This window comes from Rhizomucor pusillus, assembly GCF_041956525.1.
Source record: "Rhizomucor pusillus strain CBS 183.67 unplaced genomic scaffold VTP01scaffold_29, whole genome shotgun sequence".
Classification (NCBI taxonomy): Eukaryota; Fungi; Mucoromycota; class Mucoromycetes; order Mucorales; family Lichtheimiaceae; genus Rhizomucor; species Rhizomucor pusillus.
Window position 1 is genome coordinate 131,647 of NW_027192171.1, and position 18,806 is coordinate 150,452.

Here is an 18,806-nt window from a genome sequence, read left to right on the forward strand (position 1 = left end):
GATGCCATGCACGATGCACATGTATCCTGACCTATCCGCTGGCTGTGGCAAATGAATACTAACTTCTGGATGTTGACAGCCTGCTCTGTGGGATGCTACTGAGACAGTTGACCTTCTGCAAACGATACTGTGGAAGGTGCGTATAGCCTTCTCTCTATCAGGTTCACAAGCACTTCGCTTTGTCATGGCCCAGAATGTTATTGCGCATATCAATAGGCTAGATATCAAGGAATCACCAAAATCAAGAGTTACTTAAGGACGATGCACTCCAGAGAATGATTCCGTAGAAGATCAACGTTGAATATCTTTATTACTTGGCAAAAGACAACAATCAAAAGAACCGTGACATAAATTCGTATTTACTTCATTTTTTACCACTCGTCTTCGTCAGAGTAGACTTCTTCACCTCGCTTGCGACGTTCCATGCGCTCCTTCTTCTTTTTGCGTAATTCTTTGGAGCTCAACTTTTCCTTCTTCTTGACAGCCTTGATCGTGTTTCCTTGAGCATCGACCATATCTTCCTCCTCCTTCTCTTCAATCTTGGTTGTGCCCTGACCAGTGACCCAATTGTGCCCAGATGGAGTGAGACAACCGTCTTCGACCTTCCAAACTTCATTGCAGAGAGCCTCAGAGAACTCCCGGTTGTGTGTAACGATCACGACACCGCCGCCGTACTCGCGGATGGCATTTGCAAGTGCGCCTAGCGACTCGCGATCCAAATAGTTGGTCGGTTCATCCAAGACTAGCATATGCGGCTTGTTCCACATGGCAGCACCGATTACGAGCTTGACCTTCTGTCCACCAGATAGACCACGAATACGACTGTGAGTTGCAAACTCAGGTTCCAGGCCCACTTCGGCGAGATGCTTCTCGATTTCCTTTGCAGTCAGCGGGCGGTTGAGACCAAGCTTGTGTGCCTCTTGCGCATCGACTTCAGCAATCTTCTTTGCAAAACCCATAGCTTCCAATCGGTTGCGAGGTATCCATGTGTTTTCAATGGATGACTTGCCAACCCAGCGTACTTCGTATTCGTAGCTTTGTTTGAGCTTTCGACGGCCAACGATTTCTTCAACTTGTCGCTTTTCGCCATCGATAACAAAGGCTTGCTGCATTTGCTTTTCTTCTTCTTCCGTCACAACGCGGTCTACTTTCTCGAGTTCTTCGCGGTCTTCGCCGGTAGCATAACGCCATTGGATGTATTCGTTTGGTGTAATATCCAAATGCTTTTCAATGTGATGGAACGCGTGCTGAGCGACGTAGGCAATGCGCAAATTGGGATGCTTCCAAACAGTTCCAGCGGTAGGCTCCAATTCGCCTGTCAGTAACTTGATAAGAGTTGACTTGCCCGCACCGTTGGGACCAATGACAGCGACGCGAGATGCAAGTGAGCATTGCATGGTGATTTTCTTGAGCTGCATACGGTTGCTTCCTGGATATGAGAAGTCGACATCCTTCATCTTCAAAATAGCCCGTTCCTTGGTCTTGACTCCTTCGAGGTAACCAGGCTCGGGAAACTTGAAAGACATTTGTGCGGCATCCAACGAATAATAAGAGGCTGCTCGTGGCACTTTCTTTACAAACTCGGACAAATTGCCCTTGTAGCGCTTGAGCTTGTAGTTGCCTTCGTAGTGGATGATATCAGAGCACACGTGATCCAGGAATCCAGAGTCATGAGATACGATGATCGACGTGACATTCTTGAGCCCAAGCAGATAATTTTCCAGCCATGCAACGTTGACAACATCCAGATGGTTGGTCGGTTCGTCCAAAAGTAGGATATCCGCGTTCATGAGCATAGCACGTGCCAGTGCCAATTTCATCTTCCAGCCACCGGATAAAGAACCGATATTCTGATATTTGACCATGTCTTCACTGAATCCATAATCTCGCAGGATGCGCTCAATTTCTGCTTTGTCCGATTTTTCGACACCTTCGCTGTCGGCAATGAAATCAATGAGACCGGTATCGGCTTGAGATCCATCAATGTCGTGCTCCACATAGACAGTCTTGAGAACAGAGCGAGGTGGGAAACCTTCCAGCTGCTCGTTAGCAATGGCACGCATCAATGTGGATTTGCCGCATCCATTGGGACCGCAGAGACCATATCGACGACCGCGCTTGAGCCTGAGAGCTGTTCGGTTAAGCAGGATCTTTGCACCGTATGCAAGAGAGAATTCGCAGTTGCACAGTTCTTCGCCTTCTTCGTCATCCTCTTCTTCGGCAGCGTGAACAGCAACGGCTTCTTCGCAGCTTGACAATGCAGCTAGAGCAAGTTTCTCGGATTCTTCTTCTTGCTTGTCACCCCACTCTTCGGACTCGCGCCCGGTCACAAGCAGCCACGTTGCTGCGTGCGGGGCAATCGCATTGGCCCAGGAGCTCTTGTTAAAATCCTTGGCAAGCACCAGAGCGACAGCCAGCTCGATCATGTATTTTCTAACAGGACAGAAGAAACCTTCGAGTTTCGTTGGCATCAATCGATCAAGGGTTTTTGTCACTTTCTCGCGCTTTTCATTGACCGTCAGCATGGTCTGGTCGGTACCTCCAACACGCTTGAGAGTAGCCAATGCCTTTTCGACCACACCGCGGCATTCTGGATCAGCTACAACGTCGTGAACATGGTCCAAAGCAGGTAGCAAGACAGGCAAGAAGGGTGCTGCAACTTCCGGATCATCCACGAGCTTGCACATGTTATCAATGATGACAGCAGACTTGCGCTTAATGGCCGTCTGACGTTCACGGAGACCGCGAGCAAGAAGCGGCACCATCAAGGACAGAGTACCAGCATCAACTTCCTGTACAAAAGTCGTTGCACCCAGTTGATGGATCGTCTCTGGAACCTTGTCGGGATGATTGATACATTCTATGACAGCAGGAATAAAGCGCTCGATATCCTTGTTGTCAAGCAATCCGCACACTTTTCCCATGCATTGCGTTGCTGCTTTTTTGACGTCCGCTTTTGTATCCCACATACAGTCCGACAGGACCGGGACGAGATCCGGGATGACCGGATACAGTTGCATCGGATTATCTTGAGCCATTTGTTCAATTAATGCCAGAGATAGCATCTTGGTTGGCCACTTGCGTGAGTTCTCCAGACCCTCCAGGCATACGTGGAGCATAAACCGAGTCGCCACCGGATTCATGCCTCGAACCAAGTGCTTAGCAGTGGTTGCAGCCTTTTCTCTGACAGCGTTTTGTTTATCCCCTTGCAATTCCAGCAACGGTGCCAGCAACGTAATCAAATGCGGCTCCAGTTGACCACGAAGTAGATCGTTGGATCCAGTAAGCACATCAACCGTTTCCATGGCACCGAGCACATTGGGCGTCTTGGGTTTCTTTGCAAATAGTTCTGAGGAAAGCATGCTGTATACATGACATGCCTTGAGTGCTCGGACACCATAGTGATTGACGAATTCTGCCAGTTCTTGAGCAGCCGCCTTCCGCTCGTTATCGTCAGTTGCTGACAAGACTTTGCTGATGACTTGCTTGGCCTCGTTGGCCTCCATTTCACCAACACGAACTCGTTTGGTTTTCATGTACTGCGCCATGGCTTTTCGCTTGTTTTCATCAGCCAAGGCTGCAGCTCCGCTCGCAGTAGTTGCCATGATTTGTATGACCAAAAAGAAACAACGAGAAAAGAAGAAAGAAATAAGGAAGGGGTAGGGATGATCACAACATTATGCAACAGCGATCCCCAGCGGACGAAATTTTCTGATTTCCCAGCCGGGGTGCAAGTGAAACAGAAACTATTTATTGCTGCTGCTATTGTCATTATCCATCATTATGGAATATATCGCACTCGCAAGATCACTCTCGAGACCCAGTTCGCTCAAGAAATTGTCTGAAGGCTTACGATTAATGGTGCCTGCTCGTTTAGATGATGTTGGCGTGTTTGTCGAAGACGATTGCTCAGCAGTAGGTGTTAGGGTATTAGAACTCGAAGTATTTGTCGAAGGAGTTGGAGTGGATATGGAGGATGACATGACAGGTGCAATGACTTCAAATCCAACGCGGCCCGACGTAATTGCAGTTTTAGGTTCCAAAACACGCTGCTTATCGTTAGATGATGACTTCCATCCTGAACTGCTGTATGGGGCCGCAGGCGCACTCTGTTGAGATTGATCATCGCTGTAAAGAGGTGTTGATGGCCTCGGGGCTGGACGCGGAGACGTGAATGCGTTTTTATCGGACGACGGCGGCATGAAGGGTTTGTTGTCCTTTACATGCTTTAGTACGAATCGAGGATTTTGCTTGGATTCCTTGAGTTTGTGTGAAATGCGCAGCGGCTTTTCATCGTATCCTAACGGCCGCTCTAGCCAAAATATATGAATAAAGTAGATGTCTTAATTACTTAGAATACGCCTTACCTTGTGTATTGTCCGGTGGACCCCACTGAAGCCACAATGCATATTGCTGCCAATCATCCATTACATTGTACTTTTTGAGAGCAGACATGATGACTTTGGAGCATGCATCGTCCAGTAAAAGCCGCACATTCTTTGAAGTTTCCAAATCAACTTTGGAGCTGTTAGATATTTTTTCACCGTACACTTTGATTGCACCGCCATCATTGATGGTAACACCAGGGATCGTCTTGTGCTAAGGATACGTCTCGTTAGTGCACCGCGATACCATTGAAAAAGAATCGAACCTTTACATACGTCTTCACTGGCAAATGCGGATTCAACATTCTTTCCAGATTTACTGGCATCGTTGTTGCTCGTATGTGTAAAATAATCGACGCTTCCTCCAAGATTATGTACAGTAGGTGGTGTAAGTAGGTGTCCAGATTTGCTTATAAACTGAGGGTATCCTTTCTGAACTGGTGGAGTAGATGGTGACTTTTCAATTTCAAAAACAGGCAATGGCTACATCAGACGGACACATGTTAAAACAGATCGCAACATTGTCAGAAATACTCGTTACCTTTTTATCTCTAGAAGCTTTCCATATCTGCGACATTTCTTCCCTAAGGCGGTTCACTTCGTTTGCGAGGCGATTGACATCTTCAGTTAACTGTCTTAGGTGTCCATCTTCAAGTTTCCACACCAATGAGTACACTGTGTAAGCTTCTAGCTTTTACCCAATGTACCTCTCTCTTGAAAAGCAGCCTCGATCTTGCGATAATCCGCCATTCCATTCTGACCTAGCCAATCCTACACTTCCTATAAGCAGCCAACTCTATGAGAGATAGTTTTCCGATGCATACGTTCTCATACAAGATGCCTAATTGGTGAATTTAATAACATGCTTTTGCATATTCAGATGATATGCGCACTTACTAGGAGGAACATAATCCCATTCATTTAAAGGTATCCGCCACAAAGCCTTGAGGTTGTATACATGACGTAGAAAGTCCATACGCTGGCCCACGGAGTGCATAGACAAATCCTTTAAAGTCTCGTGGTCGAGATTCACGAGGACATCCCCTGTGATGCCATTCTCTGTGAAAATGTTTTAAGTACAATGGTCAGGAATCAAGGAATGGCGACGCACCTTTAAAGTGTTTCTCGTATGCGGCGTAGCCTATGGAAGCTATCCATTTGCCAACCTTGTTCTCGTCCCAAAGTAGTACATTCTCCATGCTGAAGGAGAGTGGAGTGCTCTTATTCGTTCAACAGAAAAAGCGAACACCAAATTTGCGAACTCTGACCTCAGCGGGCCCGAAAGCTTTCTGTTAGCACATTCATGCTACTCAATAGCTGTAGATACCAACCTATGAAATAACTAGACTGGATTCTTCCTGATTTCATACATATAACAAGAAAGTAGATCATCCATGTTTGCTTGCAGCAATCATTCTAGTCTGCGTGAAGCTGATCATTAGCAGATACACCACTGCTAATGCGAATCCGATATATCTGAAGCATTTATATCAAATGTAGGCGATGCTAATGTAAAGAGGTTCCTAATAAGCCCCTCCATTTCATTTTCCAAGCGATGCGATTTATAGCTAATGGTCAGTTGACTAGCGTCATAAGACATCTTCTCAGGGCTGAAAGATGTAAAATATGTTTTGCTAAATGATCATTTCATACTTGGTGCCAATGCTTTGTCCGTGCTTTCCGCTATATTCTGGCCAAGCAAGATTGATGGCTGTTTTCGATACATACATGGTATGTTGCATCAGTAAAGATGCAGAAGACTATATTATTCGTTCTTCCACAATATCAAACAAGCGCCGCAAGTCGAAGTTATCGATCAGAGTTTGACGCATTGTATGGTCAGCGAAATGTCGATTGTTCAAGAGGCTCATGAACCGCTTGTGTGCGAACAGGCGAAGGAATAAGTTTTCGGCATTGTCCAAACCTTTGTGAACATGTATCCATAAAGTTCTTCACGGACAAAATTGAGGAGATAATTTAATGTTGATTGCGAATCCATGCCTACAATGAAGGTATCATCTCGGTCTTCTTCACGCAATGGCAATTGTAGTGCTCGTGCCAGATTGCATTTGTTTACTCTTATATTTCTCCTTTGCTGTAATATCATTTGTCGACTGCCTACATTTCATTTGTGTCTCATAATCCAAAGGAGCAAAGAAACGGTATCAAGAAATGTTGATCAGTCCAAATATTTCAACGTGCTCATTTTGATCGAGTCGTTTTCGTTGAAAGCTGATAGTAATTAATATAAGATTCTTTTCAAGTTGCTTTCGATTGGAGCTTTGTTGCTATCTGATCCATGCTTGGGTGGCTGGTATCCTTCTTTCTTCGCGAACTACAGCCACTGAAGAAATCGGTGTGAGATTTCAGGGTACGCACAAGACGAAACATCCGTTTGTTAAGCTCAAGCGAGCAGACTTTCTTATCATCATCAACTTCAAATAAGAAATCTACTCCAAATCGGCATTTCTACATCTTGGCGTATACCTTGTGTCCCGTCAGTCGTTCCAAGATTACTCGTTTGCCCGTTGTTGAAATACCTTGGGAAAAATGAATTATGAGTTGAATAACTTCGACGGCATGTATTTTGGATACTTTCGTGAGTCTTTCGTTGCAAAACACTCGAAGCCAAATGGTGAGGTAGTGACAATACATAACAATGCAGAGCGTTTACGGTATTTCATTATGCATTGTGTTACAGCATCAATCGTATTCTGTCTCCAGACAATTGAAATTTGGTCGGATTTGGCTTTGGACAGAGTAAGCGTGTTGCTGATAAAGGAGTTGGACACTGTCCATACGCGTAAACAGAGGAGATAAAAAAAGGCCGAAAAGGGGTGATGTAGAGATTAAAGCGCTTACAAATGGGGGACCATCAACTCTCCTATTATGTGCTATTGAATAAAGAATCTTGCTTTATCGTTGTCATATAGCATAAATGGATATCTTAAAAACGTTTTCGATTTGAAAGCATGCTTTTGTGCTGTAAACCATATTCACGGTTTCCTCTACATCAACTACAGGCATTTATTGTCTGTCTGGCGTATCCCAATTTCGTTGTGCATGGTTGTGAAGATGCAAGCGAGCGCAGGTTGCATAAAGCTGTCAGCTGCAGATCAAATTAGGCCCATAATAATTACAATCTATACTGAAACATAGTGACTTAATAAGACGCTGTTTATTTTCTGCTATCTAAGCGCTTTATATGTGGCAGCCCTCATAGATACCAAAAGTCCCTTAGCAGTTTTACGATCTTATAATATTTGTGGGCATCCTGTACGGCTCTACTAGCTGGGCTCCTGCCACAAGCGGAAAAACTATTTGCTGGTCTACACGTCGCAGAAACGAAATCAACCTCAGATTTCACGCAAGTCACGGCTGCCCCCAAAGATCCTGTTCTAAGGAAACAGTTTTATCAAGGCTAAGCTGCATCGTGGTTCACGTAGAGCATCAGATAAGCATAAGCAAAAATGGCGGGACTTTCTCCTCTTCAATAAATAATGCATTTATCTTCATGGCCATCATTCCCGAGAACCCTGATACGTAGCAGTAGCACTTGTCGCACTATAGGGTTAAGGTCATGGTTGACTATTTGAAACTAAATGTTCAAACTATACATTTTGCAAAGCCCGATAAATCCATGCATTCATCCTATTCGTCACAACGTGATTTATTGCAAGGTGCCGTATATACGGACAATGCGGACAAACGCTGCCAGGAAAGAGAAAACAATGTGCTTTTTAAAAAAGCATTTGTCAGTTCTCAAAGTTGTAAAGGGAAAGCTTCAGTTATTAATCATTTTCAGATGGGTAAAAGCAAAGGGGGGCAAAGCGAGTCTGTGATGTGCTGACAAAGGGTTTATCCATGTTTGACCAGCGGAATGACAAACTGAATTTGGTTTGGTGTCCCTGAAGCTTCTTTTTTCATGTGTGCAGAGTTTCCCGACTGTAACACATTCCTCTTTTGATCAATTTGATAAGATTGAGCCGCTTCTTATCAGGAGCCAGTAACGTTTGCTCTCCAATAAGTCGCGGGGCCGGAAGAATCAGGACAAGAGGGTGGGAAAACATGCTTTCCAAGAAACGAACGGACGATCCCCCGCCTGCTCGAACTAAGACTGTATTCTTTCGAATGTTTGTGCGCATCAGCTTTTTCCAATTTGATATGTAACACCTGAATTTGGTTATCTTGACTGATGCAAATCATCTGTCCATTCGCCGTCTCTACCCGTCCTTGGAGAATTACAGTGAAACATTACGCCGAATTGTTTTTGTTGACAATAACATGTCCTTTCACTCACTCTCTCCTTGTACGGATAAATACTATCCTACAGATCAGATAATGTTTCATTCTAACAGCTAGTGTGGCGGTCTGTAGCGGCGGATCTTTTTATTTCCACGAGCAATGACTGCATGGACATTTCAGGTGACTGCCATGTTGCTATGACAAATGAAGAATACGGGATTGTTTGTGTCACTGTCTCTTGTTCCTGGTCGAGTTAGCAAAGACGATGAAGATGATTTTGACAAGCGCAGAGAGCGAGAGAAGAATATGGCGGCCTTGCGATGAATCTGGGGAAGGTGGACGAACTCCCCCCCCCAGACGGTGGACCGCATAACAGTTTATCCGCGAAGTTTTTGTTCTTTCAGGCGGGGTGATGGGGTTGGGGAGGGAGGGGAAGCAAGAGGCTGACATCATGAGGCAGCCGGGGTCTTTGCTTTTTCAATGACAGAAATCTTTTAGCCGCCGGCGGCTTTTACATTTTTTAAAGACCATCTCGCGCCAGGCCTTTCTGTTTTTTCTTCCTTCAACTCCTTTTGTCACAAATGTCTGCACTTCGCGCTTTCTCCACACTCAAGGTAAACAATTCGATCACCTTTTGCTGCCGCACACGCGTCATCGTTCGCAAGGGTTGCTCATGCAGATATATGCTAGGGTGCTGCCCGCCAAACTCCTCTTCGCTTCGCCTCCGCCACCGCTGCTCGCGCCTACTCCTCGCAAGTGAAGGTAAAGCAAAACACTTGAGCCAACATACCTGTAGCACCTTACTTACTGTTATTGTCGCTCGAAACAGTCCTTGAAGGAGCGTCTTGCCGAGTTGATCCCCGAGAAGCAAGCCGAAGTCAAGGCTTTCCGCAAGGAATATGGCAACAAGGTTCTCGGTGAAGTCACCGTCGACATGGCCTATGGTGGTATGCGTGGCATCAAGGGTCTTATCTGGGAAGGTTCCGTCTTGGACCCTGAGGAAGGTATCCGCTTCCGTGGTTTGACCATCCCCGAATGCCAGAAGCTGCTTCCCGCTGCTGATGGTGGTGAGGAGCCTCTTCCCGAGTCTCTCTTCTGGTTGCTCGTCACCGGTGAAGTCCCCACCAAGGAGCAGGTCAAGGCTCTCTCTGCCGAGTGGGCTGCTCGCTCTTCCATCCCTGAATTTGTTGAAGAACTTATCGACCGCTGCCCCAAGACTCTCCACCCCATGGCCCAATTCTCCTTGGCCATCAACGCCCTCCAACACGACTCCGTCTTTGCAAAGGCCTACTCTGAGGGTATCCACAAGTCCCAATACTGGGAGCCTACCTTTGAGGACGCTATGGACTTGATTGCCAAGTTGCCCAAGGTTGCTGCTCGCATCTACCGCAACGTCTACAAGGATGGCAAGTTGGCCGAAATTGAAGCCGACAAGGACTACTCGTACAACTTCTCTAAGCTCTTGGGCTTCGAAGGCAACAAGGACTTTGTTGAACTTATGCGTTTGTACCTCACCATCCACTCCGATCACGAAGGTGGCAACGTCTCTGCTCACACGTAAGTTTGGGTTTTTATTTCTGTTGGGGGCTGTCGTTGGCAGTTTTGTTGACTTGTGTTTGTTGTTATCTTAGCACCCACTTGGTCGGTTCCGCCTTGTCCGACCCCTACCTCTCCTTCGCTGCTGGCTTGAACGGCTTGGCTGGTCCTCTCCACGGTCTCGCCAACCAGGAAGTCCTCCGCTGGACCTTGAAGCTCAAGGACACCATTGGCATTGACGCCTCTGAGGAACAGATCAAGAAGTACTTGTGGGATACCTTGAACGGTGGTCAGGTCGTTCCTGGCTACGGTCACGCTGTCCTCCGCAAGACTGACCCTCGCTACACCGCTCAGCGCGAATTCGCTCTCAAGCACTTGCCCGATGACCCTCTCTTCGGCTTGGTCTCCAAGTTGTACCACATTGTCGTAAGTATCAACGAAACACGTGCTGAGTTTATCCGGATCTCGAATTTTCTGATTGACCCCTTCTCTCTTCCCGTAGCCCGGTGTCTTGACTGAACACGGCAAGACCAAGAACCCCTGGCCCAACGTGGACGCTCACTCTGGTGTCCTTCTCCAATACTACGGCCTCACTGAACAGGACTACTACACCGTCCTCTTCGGTGTCTCCCGTGCATTGGGTGTCACTAGGTAAAGTCTTGTGTGATAAGATGGGTATGGCTGAAACGAGATAATCTAATTGCTCCTTTTAGCCAATTGATCTGGGACCGTGCTCTTGGTATGCCCTTGGAGCGCCCCAAGTCCTACAGCACCGCCCATTTGAAGAAGATGTTTGGCGCCAACTAAAATTAAAAAAGTTCGCATCTCAGCATCCCACCGTTTCATCAGTTAGACATCTCTGCTCTCTTGTAAATTTCTTTCCATCCTGTTTCATTAAAAATCGAGTTTACTTAATGGGGTACTACCGCTTATACAATTCCCTTCTGCGACGATCCTGTTCATCGAACAAATCAACATCTTTTTCGTTGCGTATCTGATAAGAGGAATCATCTCTGCTTAGATCATCGCTAGTACTATCGTCAAACCAGTTTGGTTGGATGCTACGATGTTACACACTCACCGTATCCATATGGATATTCTAAACCTTCATGTGCAATCCCGTAATCATCGAGTTCGTACGCGCCATGGATACAGCATATCCGGACACGCGACCTTTCTTCCACGCTGGGTTCCAAAATCTGCCGCATATTGCTCTCACAGCCAAAGGATGATCTTTAAGCACGGTCTTTTTGGTGGACATGACGTTAGAAACAGACAATCTCCATGTTGTCATACGAATCCCTTTCAAACGGCCCGAAGGCTTCATAGAACCACCTTCTGTAAGCATACTTTTGCAACCGTTATAGCACTCTGCAGGCGCTAAAGTACAACACAGATCCGTTGGACCGCTGAAATGGAGCATAAGCTATGGCAGTATATGAGTCAGAAGAACACTGATTGTGAGTGTAAAATCACAAGCTACTCAAGCCCTCTAAATTTACACGTTACCGTGCATTAGGGAACTACATCGCCGATCAGCTCGGTGTACCTACGTCCTATATTATCCGTCATGCAGCTTTCATATACGAAACTCAGCTACGAGGTATACACCATCAACTGCGACTTAGCGAAGTCAACAAAGCAGCGCCAGCGGCCCAATCTCCAAATATACGTCATAGCACTTCAACCAGAAGCAGACTTCCGAGTCGACGTCAAAGTATGCTTAAACAAACGATGCATATATCTAGACACGAATGCTGATTCGATAGCTAGCACCGACCTCCCGTCCTCCTAGTGCCATATACCCGTCTACATCCTCCAGAGCAGAAAGTCCAAGCATTGCACAGCAAAGTGGTTTATTTGGATCACAGCAGGAGCGTAAATCACCAGCTACGATGCATGATATGCCTCCATTGGATAGACGAGGTTGGTATCAGCGAAGATGTCACATGCCGCGCGCTTCTGATCAACTGATAAATGTTTTCAAAGACGATTCTATGGTCTTATCGGCTATATCAAACATTGCACCGAGGGCTCGGAGCGAATCACCCGGATCTCTGCATGTTATGCATCAGAGCAATGTAGAGAGCATGGAGAATCATACTCCAACGGCTTCTTCAGTAACGGCAGAGAAAAAGCAACCCATATCTTCAGTTTACGAGAGCATGGCGTCTCAAAGCAGCAGCATCCACCAGCCATATTTTTCCCCTAAGGGATCCATAAGCCAGATTGCATCCTTGACGAGGAAAAGTTCAGGCTATGGCGAAAAAGCAGACGCTGACAATGATAGTAAGAGCAAATCAGAGGATATGAATGAGCGGTTGGATGAATCGGAAACTGCACGCCACCTAGAGCATATACAGGAGCAAATGGAGGAACTTGCGTTCCTTCCATCTCACAGGAAACCAGCAGATTCGCGTGCAAGCTTGCGGGGCAGTAATAGTCTTCTTGGTGCAGACCGTTCAGATAGGCAGCTGCAGTCCACAGCATCGAATTACAAGGAAGACCAAAGTTTATTGGATCAATCGCGGCAAAGTAAGGGGAAAGCAAGGGACACAATGCAAACAGTATCCAGTCAGTTTGCAGCAGCAGTAGAGGATCAAGAGCGTCCAGCAACAGGGTCGTTTATCACTAATTTGTCTGGTAAGTGCTCTTGTATTCTATTAACTTGACCCGGATATACCTGACAGGCGGCTATTTTGCTTAAGATTCTCTGGATTCCGTTACTCAATCTGCGTTGGAAGATGCTTTCATGTCGAACTATAACAACATTGGATCCAAAATGTAACCTGAGCCTTTTACGTCGCCAATATTTGATAAGACGAGACTAATGATCCTATTCTTAGGTCGTCGCTTGCTTTTTCGAGAAGATATCCCCCATCGCAATAAATAAATGGTGAATTAACTGATGTCAAGGATCTTTCCTTAATGTTGCAGTTTCTTTTGTCAAGGTTGCATTTTAAGGAATTTGCTTCGTGCACGCAAATGCAGTCAGTGTTGGGACATACGCATAAATCATGCATGATGGAAGTTGCTGCGTGAGAAGTGGTTAGAATTAGGTAGTATCTTAATTATTGGGGTTTGCTTCGGACAGAGAGTAACTGCTTATGTAGTTTAAGTGGAGGAGTTAAAAGCTTACAACTATATATTTGCAGAGCATGATCATGGAGACTGCCACGAAGATCGAGGGCAGATACTCGGAAAGAAGGCACCAACGAAGACATCAAGGCTGCCGTTGAGAAGGCGTCCGAAGGCTCTTTGAAGGGCATTCTCGCTTACACGGAGATGAAGTGGTACCAACAGACTTTATTGGAGACTCGCATTAAAGCATATTTGATGCAAAAGCCGGTGTCTCCCTCAATCGTAACTTTGTCAATGTGAAGTTAACCTTTTGAAAGAAATTTTGACAGATAACAAACTCACTCTTGTCTACAGCTAATTTCTTGGTACGACAATGAATATAGATACTATACATGCGTTATCGATTTACTGGTTCACATCGCCAATGTCGATGGAAGGTTGTAAACCATGCAACGAAGCGTAGACCTGCAAATTCCTTTTCGCTCATAAATCTTTTTTCTCCTTCATCCTACTCTTCTCGCACCTATCTTTTATCCCTTCTTTCCGCGCCCCAACTCCAGTAAAAATTGGCATTCATTCAAACTATGAAATATCAACCGGCATCTCCATTAATTCTGTTTCTTTTTTTCTCTCTCTCTCTCCCCCAATCCCTCTGTATGTGTCTCCTACATACTTTGCAATACGGACAAATTGCCTCCACCATTGTATGAGAACATGCTATGCCCTATCACCAATGATTTCTTAATAGCAAACTTGTATATGGCCATTCTACTTGAATAAATCGAAAAACTTGCACAATGAAACATACAAAATCGTAAATAAACACTAAACTCTTACGCATCAACTCTCGATTTTGCATACGAATTCATTCAAATGGACTAAAAGCGAACTCTTGGGGATTGCTTGGACTACGCCGCAAATCACATGAAAAAGAGCTGTTTTGTCTTTATGAAAAATATTTTATTTACATGCTTATTCATTTCTATCCTTATTTACGAGTGCCGTTTAGTTCACGTTGAGTAAGCCAACGATGTATCCAGGAACCACCACGAGGAGGCGGCACGGCCAGTTCCCAAAAAGTTATGAGGTTTATGCGTAGTATCTGTCATCCTCGTGCTGGGCTGACAGATGCTAGTCAAAAACGACAATCCAGTCTTGAACGCCTTGAACGCCTTGAAAAGCCTTGGATTTGACTTAACCAACTTGCTAGGGCACCGCCGAATGCCGCCTCTCTTCTAGCTATTAAAGCAGCTCGTGTGAAGGGCAACAAGGAACCACAAGCCGCCGCAGCTCTTTTTGTCCCGGGTTAGGGAGCGTTGGAAGTCGACTTGACTTTGATCAATCTCCTCCGCAACACTATAAAGGTGCCATAAACCATTACGTCCCTGCGTAGAAGAGTGCATGTGAATATGGGTCCGTTTAACTGTGGATAGTTCGCACACTTACAGGCCTTGACCATTCTATGAGAGAAAACTATGGAGAGAAAACTCTGTGAGCGACTTGATTTGGCTTGATTGCTGCAGCCTTCTTGCGACTTACAGGTTAGGTAGTCTTTTTTTTTCCTTGGTCGAAGCTGGGGAAAGACCATAAACCCCAGCGGGTGTGTGCCTCGGGAGTTCCTTGGATCCTGATCTACAGAAGATAACAGGAGCGATTTGTGAGCCACACGAATGCGGCTCCCGTTGAATCCACGATCTTGACTGTCTTGCGACGATCAGAAAGCGGAAACCCCCACAAAGGATTGCGAATTGAGGGCCCCGCGCCTTTCATGGGCACACGCGCGTTTTCGAGACGCAAGAGCCAATCAAATTGGGACGCGCAAAGATATTTCCCTTGAGCATACGTATATTTAGCTCACAGCTGTGAAGGATTTTAAAGCAAACCTCTGTGGCAGCAACTATCTCCTAGGCGCTTCTTTGTTACCCGCTGTGCATTGTAAACTACTGATGCTAAGCTCCGTCTTATGCAGAACGCTGATGTGGAACAGTGGCGGCGTAAAAATGGCTCCGCCACCTCTTGCAAGGTAACAGCTATGAGATGAAAATTTTACATGACAAGTATTCTAATAAAGTCATGAGCTGAAATACTAAGAGCTTGGCTTTCCTGGATTGTACTTTTATTTTATGAGTTGTTTATTACATGTGTGTGAAATTGTATTCTTTTCACAGAATGCACGGATCAATTCGCTGAAAGGATTGTTTAGCCGCTCCTACTCAGCTTGTCCGCAAGACGCCTTCAAAATACATCAATTAGGTACAACTTTCTCGATAATCATCGTTATTAATCAATATCTGTTTTTTAACACAGCGGTAAGATCTTTCGGTGTCGCGTTCTGGAACTTTTTGAAATGAAGCTAATCCCTGTGTATCGAATCCTCAGGCAACGTCAATTCAAATTTGCGCACTATGTATCGAAAGGCATAAGTCGCTTGCTGGAAAGAGCTAGAGTTTTCGCTCAGAGACTAACAAAGCATAGACAGTGCAACGTGTTCTTCCGCGATGTTAAAGTTCATGCCGATGCATTGGCGTCCTCCGTTGCTAAAGGGTAGCCAAGTAAGATCATTTTGCTGGTGGACCTCGGCGCCTTCATGGAACTTTTCCGGGATATATTCGTCTGGATTGACCCACATGTCTGGATAACGTTGGATCGGCAATATATCAACGGATACAGCTGCGTCTTTTGGAATGCATAGGTCTCTGCGTACATGTCTTGCACCGCCCTTCGGCTGTTAATAAACGAAGCAGGCGGTAGAAGACGCGAATTCTAAAAACAACATTGGGATACGCTATATGAGCCCTCTCTTCTGCTCTAACACTCACAAGCGTTTGTACATACCTCTTTGATAATCATGTCAATGTGCTTGACCTGCTTCAATCGCTCCAGTGTTGGTAGAACATCCTCAGAATCATCACCAAGCAATTTGATAACTTCCTCTCGGGCATTTCTCCGTTTATCGGATATCTGGCCAAATAGTGGAGGGCAAAAGACAGGGCGTTTGCCGTTGTTTTGTGACCTTTTAAAGATTTAGATATTAATTTCACGGTTCCTCATCAAGATGAACAAGCATGCGTGTTTTTGCTACCTGCCAAGAAGAAAATTGCCAAATACCATAAGTGGATGCATATCAGCATCTGTCGAGTTATATAATTATAAATGTAAAGTGTAGTACATATACGAGGTTTCTCATCTGTTGATAACCCATGGATACCATCCAGCTCGCCTTCCAAAATCAGAATCAAGAGATCCCTCTGATGATCAGGTTGAGCGCGCCGTTGTTGGACTTGCTCGCGCCTGTTTTGTGCCATGGATAACGGCAATGCATCCAGCTGGTCAACACCGCGCGACAATTATTCTGCCCGGGATCGTCTGAAATGCTTGTGCAATGAATACCAATGGAACACGTAAACAAGTCAAATATCGTCGTAGCTCTTGACATACGGCGAATTCTCATCGTCCAAAACATTGAATCAAAAGCTGGCATATCGTTCAACAAACCAATAAGAATTCCAAATTGGATTTCTACAGTATATTCTGTTTTACCGAGAAGACCCAGCTAAGGCGCATCCAACGTCATTCTTTCCTTGAAGTCGTCGATGATCACGGGCTTGTCTTGGTTCTCGTCAGGCTATCTAACGGACAGATCAGACTTCCACTGTCCGCCAAGTTGGCAACATTCTATGGATCCTTTTTTTTCCAATGGATATAATGCATCTATTGGGTCAAGGAATTGAGCCAGTTTTGAATGTCCCACAGGTAGCTATTACGGCGAGAATACTGACAGCAGTCCCCTGCGTCTGCCAATTACAAAATTGAAAGAAGATTAGGAATTAAGCACAGAAATATGCGTCTCGCGCACAACTTTCGACGAAGAGCGTTTGGGCCGAAAAAGGATAAAGTAATGGTGATCTTTATGTCTTTCTTCGAATTTTTGTGTTCCTTTTGTTTCAACTTTGCAATTGTGATCCCTGATATCCAATATCTGTGATGCCTGTCTGCATTCATCGATATCGTCGGCTGCACAGGTTTGACTGCATTTTATTGGATTATTATCACTCAAGATCCTCAAATATATTCCCAGCTATTCGCACGTGACTTTAGCCTCCACCGTTCTGATTGATGAAACATTACGACGCGAGGAGATTGCATATGCGCGAAGCTCTCTTCTATTCATCCAATGTAAATACGTCAGATTTCAGGAGTATTAACATTCAAGGTACTCGTCATATAAAGTTTCATCTTGCCGGCTTACAAGGATCAATTGTTGATGCTTGTCGGCGTTTTGATGATGCTAAAGAACTTGAGACATCGGTGGTGTGATTGGTCGCTCAAATACCGTAAAACTACTGTAAGTAGCATGATCTTTTCAAAAGTTGATATCGACAGTACATATATCTTTAATGTAATGTGCAAACTAGGTAGCATGATTCTATCATTGTTCCCGGTCAGGACTTCTCGTTGCCTTGGTGCAGCAGCGCGCAGCGAGGGAACCTGTGCAACCCAAAAATTCGGAGCTCGAGCTTCAACCCGTTGGTGCCCCACTTTAAAAGATCCTTAGAGATATCTGTACCCGGGTTTTTCTTTCCCTCTAAGCCGTCATGTCTGAACTCATTGACTTTTCACAGCCTACCTTGTATTATGCGCTGGCAAACATTCTGTTCAACCCCTTGTTTTGGAACACTGTTGCTCGAGCCGGTGAGGTTTACTGCATAAACGCGTCAACTCCACGATCGGTCAGCTAATCCGCGAGCAGAGTACCGTAGCCATGTGCTGACCAAGCTTGCTGGCGGCAACCCGTACCGAGGCTGCTATGCACTGGCAGTAACAATTTTCAGCATTGGTATCATCCGCGATTATCTGTAAGTATATCAGTGTCTAATAGAAAGTTTGCGAAATTTGGGAGACTTTGGCATAATTTGTGGATGAGCGACAACAGAAGTTACTGATTCTTCTTAAATAAATAGCTACAACAGTGCCCTGGAGTACCAACCAACCCATCCTTTCCTTGAATCCTTGCTCTTCCAAGTTGCTGCCGCTGTCTTATTCGTTGTCGGTAGTGTTCTTGTCCTCTCGTCCATGTGGGCGCTCGGTGTTACTGGCACATACCTTGGTAATGTCTATGAATACATGAGGAAACCTGTCTGCAGCAAGGTTTACAATGCCTATTCTTGTTAGGTGATTACTTTGGTATTTTGATGGATGAACGTGTAACTGGTTTCCCATTCAATGTTTGTGAAAATCCAATGTACATTGGTTCCACTCTCAACTTCTTGGCTACTGCTCTCTGGCACGCCAGCCCCGCTGGTTTGCTGCTAACTGCTATCGTCTTTGTTGTGTATCAGATTGCATTGATGTTTGAAGGGTAAGTGCCTGTAATAGACCTAATTACAATTCAACTGATTGCAGTCCTGTTAGTCCTTTCACCGCCATGATCTACGAGCAGAAGTCAAAGAAGGAGTAATAAGGATCTTACGCCTTTATAGGAAAATGATGATCTATACATGTAATTCTAGAATAACTGGCATATTGTAGAGAAACAATGAAAATGTACGTATATAAAAG

At 45.3% G+C, this 18,806-nt stretch overlaps 6 protein-coding genes across 6 annotated transcripts; 3 read left to right on the forward strand and 3 right to left on the reverse strand.

The window, feature by feature from the left end:
* Nucleotides 1–371: 371 nt before the first annotated feature.
* On the reverse strand, nt 372–3,605 carry VTP01DRAFT_6159 (uncharacterized protein; the record flags this gene model as incomplete). Its single annotated transcript, XM_069385029.1, has 1 exon — nt 372–3,605. The coding sequence occupies one exon, from the start codon at nt 3,603–3,605 to the stop codon at nt 372–374; it is 3,234 nt and encodes a 1,077-aa protein (XP_069234687.1).
* Nucleotides 3,606–3,746: 141 nt separating this feature from the next.
* On the reverse strand, nt 3,747–5,584 carry VTP01DRAFT_6160 (uncharacterized protein; the record flags this gene model as incomplete). The annotated part of the gene is made up of 8 exons (XM_069385031.1): nt 3,747–4,312; nt 4,368–4,599; nt 4,662–4,868; nt 4,927–5,033; nt 5,093–5,156; nt 5,210–5,226; nt 5,283–5,444; nt 5,497–5,584. The coding sequence occupies 8 exons, from the start codon at nt 5,582–5,584 to the stop codon at nt 3,747–3,749; spliced, it is 1,443 nt and encodes a 480-aa protein (XP_069234688.1).
* Nucleotides 5,585–9,211: 3,627 nt separating this feature from the next.
* On the forward strand, nt 9,212–10,973 carry VTP01DRAFT_6161 (uncharacterized protein; the record flags this gene model as incomplete). Its single annotated transcript, XM_069385032.1, has 6 exons — nt 9,212–9,244; nt 9,321–9,392; nt 9,460–10,187; nt 10,262–10,592; nt 10,669–10,817; nt 10,880–10,973. 6 exons carry the CDS (start codon nt 9,212–9,214, stop codon nt 10,971–10,973), a joined length of 1,407 nt encoding a protein of 468 aa, XP_069234689.1.
* Nucleotides 10,974–11,425: 452 nt separating this feature from the next.
* Nucleotides 11,426–13,055, forward strand: VTP01DRAFT_6162 (uncharacterized protein; the record flags this gene model as incomplete). Its single annotated transcript, XM_069385033.1, has 7 exons — nt 11,426–11,506; nt 11,563–11,626; nt 11,686–11,883; nt 11,940–12,092; nt 12,156–12,809; nt 12,875–12,950; nt 13,013–13,055. The coding sequence occupies 7 exons, from the start codon at nt 11,426–11,428 to the stop codon at nt 13,053–13,055; spliced, it is 1,269 nt and encodes a 422-aa protein (XP_069234690.1).
* A 2,545-nt stretch (nt 13,056–15,600) lies between these two features.
* On the reverse strand, nt 15,601–16,552 carry VTP01DRAFT_6163 (uncharacterized protein; the record flags this gene model as incomplete). Its single annotated transcript, XM_069385034.1, has 4 exons — nt 15,601–15,650; nt 15,714–15,972; nt 16,083–16,260; nt 16,356–16,552. The coding sequence occupies 4 exons, from the start codon at nt 16,550–16,552 to the stop codon at nt 15,601–15,603; spliced, it is 684 nt and encodes a 227-aa protein (XP_069234691.1).
* Nucleotides 16,553–17,842: 1,290 nt separating this feature from the next.
* Nucleotides 17,843–18,705, forward strand: VTP01DRAFT_6164 (uncharacterized protein; the record flags this gene model as incomplete). Its single annotated transcript, XM_069385035.1, has 5 exons — nt 17,843–17,939; nt 17,998–18,103; nt 18,209–18,354; nt 18,420–18,606; nt 18,660–18,705. 5 exons carry the CDS (start codon nt 17,843–17,845, stop codon nt 18,703–18,705), a joined length of 582 nt encoding a protein of 193 aa, XP_069234692.1.
* Between the last annotated feature and the right edge of the window lie 101 nt (nt 18,706–18,806).